The 14,372-nt window shown below is 40.1% G+C and overlaps 1 protein-coding gene across 1 annotated transcript in view; it reads right to left on the reverse strand.

Annotated features, from left to right (window-relative positions):
* The window catches only part of LOC113026041 (MAM domain-containing protein 2), a 33,567-nt gene that overhangs the window by 6,103 nt on the left and 13,092 nt on the right, over positions 1 to 14,372 (reverse strand). Inside the window, exons 4-9 of the mRNA XM_026174438.1 lie at positions 8,803 to 9,092; positions 5,252 to 5,336; positions 4,921 to 5,058; positions 2,981 to 3,255; positions 1,244 to 1,337; positions 752 to 898 (exon numbers count right to left, since the gene is read on the reverse strand). Coding sequence (XP_026030223.1) covers positions 752 to 898; positions 1,244 to 1,337; positions 2,981 to 3,255; positions 4,921 to 5,058; positions 5,252 to 5,336; positions 8,803 to 9,092 — 1,029 coding nt within the window. The remainder of the gene's footprint in view (positions 1 to 751; positions 899 to 1,243; positions 1,338 to 2,980; positions 3,256 to 4,920; positions 5,059 to 5,251; positions 5,337 to 8,802; positions 9,093 to 14,372) is intronic.

Genomic DNA, 14,372 nt, shown 5'->3' on the forward strand with positions numbered 1-14,372 from the left:
ATGGATTGGCCTTCCCAGGACCTCAGCATTATTGTAGCAATGGGAGATCATCTTTGCAGATAATGAAACAAAAGCCAACATCCAAAGGAAAACTCTCAATGCCTTCGATGTCACAAAGCTTGGAGAACTATTATCAAAGACTACTTAAAGAAATTTCAAGAAAACTCAACTACCCAGCAAACGTGCCCTCTTGGGGCCTGTATGAGGCCGCTGTGGGCAAACCCACAGTACTGGCATGAAATGTAGAGCACATCTGGGCCCACTGCGAGTAGGTGTGGATAAACCGTGGAACTAGGCAAGGCAAACCCACATTTTTCCACATGTGTGTACCCATCCAGGGCACATACCAGTTTTGCTCTTTGGGGCCTCTATGTGGGTTTTCTATGGTCAAGCCAATTATGTGTTGCCCATAGGAAACCTGGGTGATATGGTAGAATAAAAGATGTTTTACGAGTACTGGTCTGCTAGATGTTTTTGCTAACAAAAAGGATTCTTTGGTGGTGGAAAAAATCAGGACTTTCTCTCTGAGGCAGCCTCACAGTTGACCTATTCTGCTTGTATTGTTATTCTCGGACTCTAAATGCGTTTCATGATTCATGCATAATTACGTGCACATCAGCTTACCCTATTATTTGAAACTTGGGCCATTTTTAACAGTATTGTCACATTTTATATATGCTAGGAAATACAGAAAAGTGTAATAAGTCCACTTTAAACAGTGGAAGTCCACGGTCAGATGTTGTTTCTCCACCTGCTCCTGTGGTGTGGTCTCCATTCCTGAATATGTTGGGCTTCACGGAGACTCTTCTCCACGGTGACTCCTTCGCCTGCTCCTGGGTGTAGAGGCAGAAACCAGACTCAAAATCACAGTTGGCGATAGAGGGGTCAAAAGTTGGCTCTGTAGAATAAATGCACAGAAACCGCAGGTTAATGTAGGATAAACACTTTTGTGGCTCCTGTTCAGTCCTTTAAACATTTGTATTCGATTTCATGTTAACATCTGTAGACCCTGTAGGATTAATCCTATATTAATCATGGTTATTTTCATCTTCTTAATCTACATGCAAACTCCCAAATTTTGATATATGAAAGACTTTATGACTTTACTGCTACTTGGATTTGGTGCTTTAAGATATTAATTAATTTAAATTCTTAAAATTTGGAGGCTTAAGATTGACCAAGTTTGACTATTTTACTGGTGACATTAGCGGTGAAAGAATAAGGGGCTTTATCTGCAGCTCACCAGTGTCTGTGGTGCAGAACTGCGAAGAAAAGGAAATATCATCAAGTGCAACACGTCCGCCACGTGGACTGTTAAACGCCACTTCAAAGACCACCTAAAGGGACATAAACAAAGTTGTAGGTCGTTATGTGTTCACACAGATGTGTTCATATTTACCTGTTAGTGCACAGTAGTCGTAGTAGTTTAGTAGCAGTTTTAAGTCAAACCCCAAAAACTTTTTAAAACCAAATAAAGAACAAAAACATTTGTCAGACGAATGATGGAAGCACAAGAAGTTAAAGATAACCTAACATAGAGTCACTGCATTTAACCCTGCCCAGTTTACTGCCTACCAGAACATCTGTGTTATAGGTCATCATGTATACCTATGAGACCGCAAGCAGTTTATCAATTAATCTATCAATTAAGACTACCTTAACATAGATTACTCGTATTACTCCCTTTGTAGATACACTGGCGACTATATTACGTACACATGGAAAGAAATCCAAGTCACAGTTTAAAACAGTCACTCATTGATTGGTTTTTGTTTTTGTTTTTTTTACATTGTCAGAAACTTGTACTTTCAATTAATACTACACGACTAAAGCTACGGAACAATTAAAGATTTTAAAAGTTAAAATCCTGACTATTATGTGAATAACAGAGACGTTCAGTGAAATCCAACTCAATCATCTCTTGCATGTGGCCATAGAGACAGAGAAATATACATAAAAGATATGTAACATTTGTCAAACAATAACACAATTGATAGCACAATTAATGTTTTTTATATTTCCCCAATGACACTAGAGATGTGCTCTCCAATGTATTTTTGTTTGGATGGATGGATAGAAAAAGTGCAATCCAAATTACAAATGGAGGACTTTCACCTTCAAAGTAAAGTCAGTAAAGCACTAGGGTTTGCTTTGTGAATGTCCATGTGCCTGCCTTTTTTGTGACTGCATATACTTGTCTGCTGAGAATTAACATTTCAATGCGCCAGCTACACATGTGCTCCCGGCAGCGAACTTCAAGGGGTCTTCAAATAAGTATAAGAGCAATGACTGCTCAACCAGGTCTCCAGCTGTCTGCATTTGCAATGGACCATATCAAGGCATAAAAGTTGGGCCTCACCACTGCAACCAACACGTTTTAAAATGTGCAACTTTCCCTTTGAAGGGAAAGGTTCTCTGTTTTTTGGTTTGCAAGTTCACAATTTCTCTTCTGCTCAGTGTTTACAGGCAAGTTGTTTTCTTCCGTGCAAAGTATGGGTGACCGTGGCAGTCTGCTAAAGTTCAAAGAGGTTTTTGTTATATACCTCAATAGCAAACTTTAAAAAAAAAAAAATTCAATCACTTTTATTTATCTTGTAAAAAACCCACAACAACAGTTGTCTCCAGGCACTTTATACTGTAAGTCACATATATTACGTATATTGTTAGAGAGAGCATCTGGTGATTGTGGGGTCTCTTTTAACAGGAAGAGACTTTTGTTTTGGGGTTTGGGGAAAGACAAGACAGAAATAGGAGCACAGCACATAAGATAAGATAATTTTGAGCTCAAGAAATACATCATTGGAATTTATCTAAAAGAATCCAGCTTTAAAATTAGGTTCACAGCAGCAAAAGTATATCTTTAACTACCACTTAATTTATTTTTGCTTTTATATGAAAAAAGCTGCCTCCTTTAAAAGTAGCGGTCTTGCTTTGTTCATTAAGTCATCACATAAGACTTCATAAGAGGTCTTGAACTGACCTGTACCGAGTAGGGTGCCTTCAGGTCCACCTGCACAGGTATCCACTCTCCAGGAATTTCTGTCCAGTCGTTTTGATTCTCCAACCCTGCCCTCCACAACTCCTGGTACTGACCCAGCTGGTCCCGGGTGAAAACAGAGAAGAGGTTTCCTATCTCACTGCGCTGGTACTGAAAACTCAGACAGCCGGACATCGGCACCTGCGTCATTGGAGACACCAGTTTGGCCACTTCTTTAAACGTCTTGCCATAGATGGAGTCGACATACATGAAGTGACCTGAAAGGAATTCAGTGGGAGAGTTCTCTGGGTTTATTTAGGCCACATAACCACTGATTTGGTGATTTCTAGATGTCTAAACACCTACGTCAAAGTCTTTAAAGCTTTAACAACTTTAAAACTTACAGTAATGTGTTGCTTTGACGCTGTCAGTCTGAAAGATAGGACCATTCTGGGTACATTTTGAATTATGTTTACCACTCTTGTCAAGTTAGAGCCATAGGACAAGTCATTACAGACCTTTGTTATGTTTGTAAAAGGTGAGCTGAGTCCAACTGGTGACCGTTCTACAGACCATTGAGGAAAAACGAAATGGTCTGTACCAGGATCAGGGGTATCAAATGCGAAGCCTGGGGCCCAGAATTAACCCTCCTAAGGATCCAGTCTGAATTGACTGAATTGCTTTGCAATTGAAGGCATAGTTCGGCGCTCTGCAATGGACTATGGGTCGGTCCATCTGTTAGGATAGGCTCCAGACCCACCATGACACTGAACTTGGTAAGCAGTTAAGAAAATGGATTAATACGTTTTGGGGCTTTTCTTGTTTTTCCCTTTTATTGGATGAACAAAGTGGAAACAGACTGGAAGGATAGACATTAGAGTTCCTGTAGAGAACTGGTTCCCAGTAGTTAAATTCCTTGGAGTTGTTAGTTTCCTTGCTTATTGATCCCACTTGTGGGTTCCACTTGAACTTGCACTCAACTGACTTCAGTTCGGAGGAAAATAGTGGCGCGGTCTTTAGAGTGCATATAAACATTACTTTTATTTTAATTGCACAAGAAGACAAGAGTGTAATTGTCTACTCTACTGCTAACACAAGTTTGACTCTTTGCAAGCATCTGCACAGACAAGCTAAGCCAAGAACCCTGAGTGACGTTAAAGCTGACCCCAGCCCTGCAGCCAGACCCTGAACCTCAATGGATAACAAACTGATGAGCAGTCAGGCTGCAGCCTCCGTTTCTACCTGTTCATGTTTCTAAAGTAGAATCACTGTAGCGATCGCTTTAAACTCTCTTTGTGCTGGTTTTGATCCTTGCTTCGTGTTGCTGGTTTTGTGTTCATTCCTAAATACTAAGGGAAAGATCATATGTGTATTCTCATTAGCCCAGGGATAGGTGTTGGTGTATGGGGCTGTAGCGATTAGTGATTAAGCAACGTACTACATTATTATTAAGAACAGTGTTCTGTGTAATATGTGTAATAATTACTACCCAACATATATCACAATAGAGAAGGGAAATACTGACGACATTTGCATGAATGTAATGTCTTTCATATCCTGCTTAGTGATGGTGGTTAGTCCCAAAGCAGAGCCAGTGAGAAATCGAATCATAAGTGATATCGATAATGGAATCAGAATTGTTAAATAATTCGTACATACCATCCCTAGAGGTCATTACAAAGAATGCAGATTTGAAGCACTACCTAAAAACCTAGAAACTACATCCCATATGTTAAACTGTCTGATATATAATGATGAAATTTCACTTTTTAAAGTATCCCAGGCAGTTCATTATTGTATTTGTATGAGTGTACCTGTACTTTGACCCATTGTAGCCCTCGTTAACTTTGTGGTAGTTAGCTTATGAACTAAAACCAGTTTGACCCTTCACGAGTCATTAATAGTACACCCAGTAATTATATGTACAAATCACTCTTGCTCACCTGACCCGTTGTTGTATGTGTGATCATTTGGCATAGCATTGTGGAGAACCTGGACCCCGCCTCCTCCCACATACCAGTTTACATTGGCATTCCACTGGTTATTGTATCCACACAGGTGAGACTCCTCAAAATCACATTCTAGAGGCAGACAAATGAACAACAGACCCGCTGTTATGGGTGCGCACGTGAAAGCGTTTTCATGCTGTCGGAGCTTTGTAATGTGTGAGGATCAGGGTGCAGATGGTCTTCATCAAGGCGTACATATGTGGGTCATGTTTTTCTTTCAGTTTAAAGTAAGATGTGTGAGTGACATAAGTGTGAAGTCACCGACCCAGGCAGTATCCAGGGCTGATGTGGATCTCAAAGATGGCCACACTGCTCCCTTTGCTCGACCCAGGTTTACCTTCGATGACGACCTAATCAACGACACATGGTCAGTAATCCCCCGAAGTGAGGTCTGACATCACAAAGGCATCACATGAGGTTAAAAACAGTTCATTCGTGAACTATGCTGATAGCTAGTCTAGTTTTCCTAACTCTGATTTGCTTTAAAGTGGCGTGCAGACGAGGGAATGACACACAGGTCGATGGATAAGATATGTCATGCCTTTTAAGGTGTTAAGGTGGTTTTGGGGGAAAACGCTGAGACTGTTTTGCAGCAAGTGTGCAATAAAGCCAAAACTACAAGCTAAAAGTGGCTAAAAACCTCCAAAGTGAAAACAGCTTGATAATACTTATTGGTTTATTGGAGCATGCTCAAAAAGCGTTAATGTCAAGCATCCTCTTTAAGTAAATCATCATGTTCCTGTGGTGAACTACTATTTTCTTCTGCCTGCTGTGCTGCCCTGTCTCTGTCATCACCTTTACTGATGGCCTTCATCACTTAATCTTAGTTATTTCCTGTTTTACTCTGAGATTTTCTTTTCTCGCGTATCTTGTTTTTGTGTCTACGTCCTATCTTTGTCTTCTCCCGTTTGAGATCGTCTGCCCTGCCCTCATTATTTGAACCTGCTTTTGATAGTTTCCACTTGTTCCCTGATATTCATTCATTTTTCTGTCTAGTACATTCTTTGTTTCCTGAAATCTTTTGTCTTTCCCTCTGTAACCTACACTTGGGTCCTCTCATCATATCCTGACATAAATGGAATATGTCCATTTGACAAGCAGATCAGTATAGTATGACCCCTATGAGCAAGCGCTTTGGCAACAGTGTGAAGGAAAAAACTCAGTTTTACAGGAAGAACGAGACCAGACCCAGGCTCAGGGAGGGCCGGCCATCTTCCGTGAGTGGTTGGGGGTGAAGGAAGGAAAACAGCAATAATCAGAAATACAAAAACGTACTCATCTAGTGAACTGCCGTGGCAATATAGATTAGTAAAACAATGCATCTTTCACCTTTTCAATTAAAACGTATTTTAATTTTTACTGGTTATTTTCTCAACCTCTGAGAAAGAAATATACACTCTATTACAGTTTACATGAAAAATCTGTTTTATTCCTGCCTATAATCTTAAAGAGGTTATAAAGGAGTTTGTTTATTTCATTCATGGATTGATCTGTCTGCTATTTTATTACTATGATGACGTTTTTCTGACTTGTGAAGTGATAAAAAGAGATATCAAAAAACAACATTTGATAGGGTTGTATTGTTGATTGTCATTTATGCTTAGAAATATTTACTCATATATGCTTAGAAGTATATAATCATTGGTGGATTGAAAGAATGCTTCATCCTAAAGAGGTCTGTATTAACTTTGTGTAGCTGTAGAAGGGAGTGCATACATTCCCCAGAGTGTCCTGGCATAGATCACACTCCCTAGGAGAGTTTATCTTTTCTTGTTGATTTATGGTATAGCAAGCACACGCATATCTGTTTAAGTATAAGAGCCTTTTGTTAGATGGAGTTAGACGTCCTGGCACTAGCCTTGGGGAGTCTTCACAGGGTCACATCTTGACCTCACACAGATCTCTCACACACACACACACACACACACACACACACACACACACACACACACACACACACACACACAGGCAAGGTACTCTTTGTGTGTATGTAGACGTCACATGTTAGTGAACTTATGCATATTCATGTAACCTCAATAAAAGGGCAGTGTACGGGAGAACGGACGAGAGCAACTGGGGCCAAGCGAAGGAACGGCGTTTGTCCGGTTCTCTCCCGTGCACGAGTACCATGAAGAAGTTTGCCTACTTGCGTCTTGCTTGCAGTGTAATTATATTGTCTTAACGTTCCAGCGGATGGGTTCAAGATACAAACCCATCAACATTTAAAAAAGAAATTTAGCTGTTCTTGACACAATGTGTATTCAAATTAGTGTAGCCTATTACGATGAAGAGTGCCTCAGCTGGATGGTGTCTATTTATACTAGAAGTTTTGTTTTTTTTGTCTTATTTATTTTTTGTTTTAATTTATGGAAGCATGAATATTTCTGGCACTGCAAGGTGGCAAGAAATGCCAGAAATAGGGTTACTCCTTCAAAATTAGTTATTAGAAGTCACTGGCAGAAAGTCTTCATATTTAAAGGTGGGAAATACAGTCCTACCAGTGCATCTCAATCTAAAAAATAATTGGAATATTTTGGCTGCAGCTTTGAAGTTGAACATTTTAAATTTAAGGTGAAGCATCAAAAACTGCAGTTCCTTGAGCGGCCACTTGAGTCTGATCTAAAAGTGAGGCAGCCTCCACAGATTCCCATGTTAAAACGCCCAAATTCACAGAAAAAATAAGCATATTTTAGATGTAGATGGGTACAATCATATGCTTTTATTTCAATAGCCAGTTTATCTCTTACAACAAGCAGGTTTGCTTTTGTTATTCGGTTATTCGCAGGTATCTGTTTCCCTGCACAACCCCTGTACTGTCCACAGATGCAGCTTGCCATCATTAACTAATAACCCTTCATTCTCTCATCCAGTGCCTCTAAAAACAATACAACAGCACTTAAACTTAGCCAAGTATGTCCCATCTTTAGCAAACTAACACTACCTCCATCCCTAAGTCAAGCTAGCTTTTTTTTCCAATAACAAAAGTTAATGCTGGGTGGATTTATTTCATTGAGTGGGAGTAAATAGCACAATGCTTCAGCAGTTGGTGTGAAATCTAAACCTCTGGCACATGAATTTTCTTCACCCAGGTCTGGACTGAAATGTGTTTATGCACTGAGGGGCCTGCACATAGCACAGGTCTGGAATAGCCTGATGTAGGTCACAGACCCTGTCAGACTCAGCTCTGCCTCTGCATATAGTGTAAACATGTGCTGTACTTTTCCCAGAGTGTTTGGATAATTACAAGCATGTTTCATACTCGCTTCAATTTAGGTCTGCATGTGTCACTTTAACCTGCATGTGTCGTTTCAATGAGAGATTGAGAGGTTTTCTGCACATGTGCAGGTTAGAAAATCGGCTGTCTGACTGCATCTTCAGTCTTTAAAAAATAAAAACAGGAAAGTGTGAGTAAATATTTAGTATGTTTTAGTTTTACCTTTCTTTGCACTCATTTTCTCTCATTAGTTGGTAACCTGTGAGAAAGTTGAACTGAAGTGCAGTGGGATTTCTTGTAAGATCACACATTTATTCTTATATTATTGCAAGTTTTTTTTTCTTGCACAACTAGACAGCTGGGTGTTTATCAGCGGAGTCCCAGGATGAACATTTTCCATTTTATACCTTTTCTTCCGGCTGTAATCTACCCAACCATTCCCCTTTCAGTACCTAAGAATAGCTTAGCTGTTGTACCTTTTATATTTTGAAAAGAGATATAACAGCCCTGAGCTTCTGGTGGAACTTCAGCCATGTTTTGGTACATTTTAATCTGATCTCTTTCTTAAACAAAGATTAGATACTATTTGAAAAGTGTTTTACCCTGTAAGGCTCTGTATTGTTCTGCAGGTCGATGCTTGAGACCACCCAGCTGTCGGAGGGCAACCGGCTGCTCCACAGCGGCCTGTCAAAGCTGTTCCCCTCGGTGCGCTGCAGGACCTCCAGGCTTCCTGGCTCTGTGATCTGATAGACAAGCCTCAGGCAGCTCCACTCACCATGCTCCAAACGGGGACTCAGCAGCACCCCTATGATCTCTTGCTGTGGGTCAGCACCACTGCCTATGTAGTCCTCCTGATCCTCATTCACGGCTGCTTCCACTGTGACAAAACGGCCTGAACAAATGGATTACAAATACAGCATTTCATTCATTATAAACAAAGCATGATCAAGAGCATTTTTATGGCAGCTGCTGCCTGATCTCCCCCCCCCCCCCCTGCTGCTGTACAAATCTTTAATATTTGTGCCACAAATAAGGTTCTTAAGTTAAGTAATGTAGTCTCCTCATTTCCAGCTCCATATTTTTTTTTATAAATTTTGAGTAAATTTTGCATGGTTCACAGTGTAAATTATCACTGTTTGACTGTTAGTGGGCCTTCAGTTTATCCTGTCTGAAACAGACTGTTTTAGCTCCTGCTGCTTTAAGCTAGCTTCTTTCTGATTGGTTCTCTGACAAAAGCAACTTTTGAAAACTTGCATAAGAAAAACCATAAGAAAAAATGTCTGAAACTGGGTGTTTAGGGCAGTCAGAAGCTGATCTTTTGGCCCAGAGTGGCTAATATTACATAAGCTAACCTTTGGCTGCCTTTGATATCAGCAGCCACCACTCTAATATCACATATGTCAGTAAGGAAAAGCTTGGTGACGTCTTGCTTTAAAGCAAACGTTTTAATGTTTGGAATAAGACTTTAAAAACTTTCAGCCCTTTGGAGGTACATTTCTTATTGTTCATTTCTCCATAAAAATGCTCTGGAGGCAGATTTTTAACAGCACACTCAGTACCAGCTATAAGTATCTGTCAGCTGTAAAACTAATTGGAAATATAGACCCTTCATGAGAAGGGCCAGGCATAAAAAGATGCACAACAACATGATAATAGATAATAAAATGCAGATGGATCATCAGAAAAGCAGCTTTAGTCTTTTATTGCAGATACATCCTATCTGGAAGATCTGTTTCTTGTGATGTTGCTTCCTGCGTTTACGACCCTTTGGTCAGCAGGAGGTCACACACGTGCGCGCACACACACACACACACACACACACGCACACGCACACACACACACACACACACATACACACACACACACACACATATGCATACAGTGCCTTGTCTTTGTAACCAAGGAGGGTTACGAGGGGAGGTGTTTGTAAACGTTCTCAATAAAAGCCAGAGGAGGCCGGATTTGGGGTCGTTTCATGGTAGACACCAACGAGGCCTCCCTTGCAAGTAAATCAATCAATCGCTGACTGTCTTGTTTTCTTCATGATGAATAAGTCTCTAAACCAGTGGGGCTTGTGGAAACACAGACCCAACAATTAATTTCTGCGTTTTGGCAGTAATTTCAGTTCAATACTTACTAGAGAAAAGTTACTAAAGGGGTGTGCACTGTTAAGAAAACACATGTAGAAAAGGTTGCACTGTGGACCTAAGTCTGTACAGAAATGTGACTAAAAACCTAAAGTACTGAAAACCCATGTTTCACTGTAATACAAGAGAGACCCTTACAGTCCAGTTTTTGGTTTTCACAGGACTCTATGCAGTCCTTCCTGCTTCCATAGGAATTAAGGGGGCACACAGGCAGGTGCTGCTAATCAAATGCACTTAATTAAGCGATCATCAGTAGATCTCAGCAAATTCACTAAGGTCAAACTGTGCAAGGCTCAGAGAAAACCCAAGAGCTATATTTCAGATTCTACAAACCTCATTTAGCATGCTAAATGTTGACAGTACAATGAGAAAAAACATCTGATCAAACAAATCTACAACAGAAAGGCTGAAGGTCACGGTGTTTCAGTATCCCAGTGAAAGTCTGTGTGCAAAATCAAATTCTTGGAAACCTCAATGAACTGATACAACATTGTTCAGAAAGATGGGTCGAAATTCCTCCGCAAAGTGAGAAACTGATGAATTCATACAGAAAACAATTACTTTAGGTTATTTCTAATAAAAGGTGGTTTTATAGCCAGAAAAATCATGGGGTGCACTTAGTGTTTTCACAGGACTGCACATGCATTAGTAAATTTGGCCCAAGGTCACACATTTTAGTTTCTGGTAGAAATCAAGGTACATACTGTAACTTTTATACCGTTTGTGGCTTACTAACAAGCTAGTAATTTGCTAACTATATATTATATATCTACTAATTTGCTAGCTTGTGAGAGTACAAACTGAAAGGCACTAGCAAATTAACAGAGTTGGGTGTTGTTGTTGCCGGACCTGAAATCATATTAGCTGATCCACACAGTGCAGCCACACTAATTAACTGAGTTAAATATGAACACAGAGGCAGCTAACAGGCTCACTGATCGATGTGCAGGTTTGGACGTTCTGACAGAAATAAGCTCTAAATCCCAGCATCAGTTTGTGTTTAAATGCTTGGAATTATAAAATGTGTCTGAGCCAGCTCCAGATAATATGCAAAAATCAATCATTTTCTTTACACTTTCTGTTTAAGGACTAGAACCTGTTAAAAATCAGATGTAGTGTTACTGCACATTTCTATCTGAAAAAAGTTATAGAAAACCCAGATTTACGGGATGTGACATTTTGCATCAGGATTCATGGCCAAAGTCAGGACACTTTGAGTCAGAGCATCATAAAATCCACCTCAGCAACTCTTTTCTGCTCCAGGGTCCTCCGAGCTCTTCTTAGTGGTCTGTCATTTATTATTTGTCCCTGTGGAATGCCCTGCTGCCCCGGGGCTCCTGAACACACTCACACACAGAGGACTGAGATGATTTCAGTTTGGAAAATTCAATGTTTCTTTTCTTCCCCCAGTAAACTGCAGTTGTTTATATTTAAAAACTGAATCAACAGATGTTAAAACCTCAAACTGATGCAATGTCTTGATTAGATCATCCCAATGCCTGATTTGGTTTCAAGCAGAGTAAAAAGGGTACATAAAAACTGCTTTATACATACATTTGACATGACTTCACTGCTCCTGTTCTGGCTGCGCAGAGCAATGAAAGGGATAAAGAGCAGTGGAGGAAAGGAAAAGAAATGAGCAGGAACTAAGCACACTATTAATGCACCAAATACACCGACTTCTCTGGCACGCCAGCGGCATTAGCAACAAAGATGGAAACAGGAAAACACAGAGTATCCCAGACAGAAGCAGAGCAATTTTTGGACAAAGTGGGCTGTGAGCAAACATCGTAGTGGGGAAAAAGTGGTAATTAGAGGTTTTCTTCAGCAGGATTTGGAGCAGCAGGATAGAGCCATGATAGAAATTCTGCCTCACCAGTTACATGGCTCAAGATTAGAGATAAAGAGTTTTTTTGTTTGTTTGTTTTTATGACTGATATCATCTAACCTCTCATCACCCACCAGATCATAGGTGAGTAAGGGCTAGTGTTAGGGACTGATTTAACCACGAGCTAAATAGACTCATTTTCAGAAACTAGAAAATTTTGCCTCTAAAATGAAGCTTCTTTTATTTTTTTTGCAGGATGTTAACCTACCTCTAACCTTAACCATACCCTTGAATAGATGGGTTCTCAGTCATCCAGGTCATGGTTGCCTTCTCATTCAAAAGGCTTCTTCAGTTCTAAAAACTGATGAGGAGTCCCAGGTATTCATATGTTAGCTCATGTGAGTCTAACCGCTCATTGGACAGGTCGGTATCAAGAACTTTCAGGACCACCTCCAAGGTGAAAGCCACACTAGCAGTTAAATATCTGGGACTCCACATCAGCTGTTAGAACTGAAGAAACCTTCTGAATGACAAGTTAAACATCTTAAAGAACTTAAATAAGAAGTCTAGTTGCCTTCAACTCAAACACTTAATTTATTAACCTCTTACCATCTACACATAGGACCAAAAAGTGGTTTTGATTGTCAGGCCCTCCATTCTGAATTAAAAACAGGTGTTATACAGTGTAAGTCACGGCACAGGCTCAAGAAAACCCAATATCAGTGAACACAGCTTGTTAGTAAATGCTTGAATCGGAGTTAATGCCACGGTCCTTGGGTTTGAGGTTGTTTTTGGATTGGGAATCCTCAGTCAATATATTTGGGTTTGGGTTTCTGTTCAGGTTCTTCTGTTTGAAGTTTTGATTCTTACTGTTTGTAGATTGAGTTTTTGATCTCTGTTGTCATGTCCTTTCAATACAGTAATATACTCATAATGTAGTTTGTTGATTGTATTTATGGCTCCAGATACGTTTTCTTGGACTTTTCAATGCCTTTCTAGATGGTTTACTGTTCCAGTATTAGTTCTACATTCTTGATTTGTATTTACCTTCAGTTCCTAATTTGAGTTTGTTATTTGTGTGTTGTGTTAGGTTTTCTGGTGTTCCCCCTGAATTAGTGAAACAAGAATGACAGACTAAACAGCTTTTGTTCATTTCCTGTTGTAGTATGACTGTTTTTCTATTTTTCTATGGCTGTTTGAGTTTTGCTTCCTCTCTGATTGTCTTCATCACATGCAGTTGTGTCTTATCCTCAAATTAGTCCTGAGTGTATAGTCCATGTGGCATTCTTGTTTCTGTCTATATAGATCTGTCCAGTTTTTCCCCTCACCTTCTCTGTTCTTTGGATTACTGCTCGTGGTGTTCACTGTCATCAGGAGCAGTGTGAAAAATATGTGGATTTTTTTGGCTAGTCTCGCTTTGGCTGTTGCCGTTCCTTCAGCTGGCCGTGACGAAAATTGTCACAATTACAGGATGCAAAGAGCTGAAATGACACTGAGTGTTTGAAAACAATGAAAGGTGTCCACTGTCTGTGCTTCTCTGCGGTCCTTTCCTTTCCTGTTCAGGCCAACTTTTCAACCAATCAGCATTTTACCACCACACAGTTCCCTATTCAGCTATGCGCTGGTGGTTTTGGAGGACTGCACACAAACACCTCTGCATAGACTGTATACCCATAATCCTTCACTCTGCAAAGCCAAACACTTAGGCAAACTACTGGCGTATCCTCTTAACCCTCTGACACAAACACATTACCATGAATTCTGCATAATTTATGCTTCTGCGTCGACTCTAAGTAGAGCCTATGCAAGTGGTCGATACCATTGCCAGCATTTATACTTGTGCTGGCGGTGGGTGTTTTCTTCCAGTCAATTTGAAAAATGGCGGCAGAAGATGTAGCCAAAAATACATAAGAGGAAACGGTGGTATGAACAGGCCAGTCACAATCATGTGACATGTACTTTCATTCTCCAGTTACAAGCATACATCCCACTTCAGTCATGATCAGTGGCGCCCCCTAACCGTAAGTCAAGGCAATCAAAATATTGAGTTTGGAGGATTTTTTAAATTACGCTCCCAAATTTGTTTCCTTTCTCCAAAATACAAGGTTAAGGTTATCACCAGTGATCCACATTTATATATACTAAATAAAAGATTATTGGACTGGATCAGTTTCATAGAAACTACTGATGATAATTC

This window comes from Astatotilapia calliptera, chromosome 7 (assembly GCF_900246225.1).
Source record: "Astatotilapia calliptera chromosome 7, fAstCal1.2, whole genome shotgun sequence".
In the NCBI taxonomy this organism is placed as follows: domain Eukaryota; kingdom Metazoa; phylum Chordata; class Actinopteri; order Cichliformes; family Cichlidae; genus Astatotilapia; species Astatotilapia calliptera.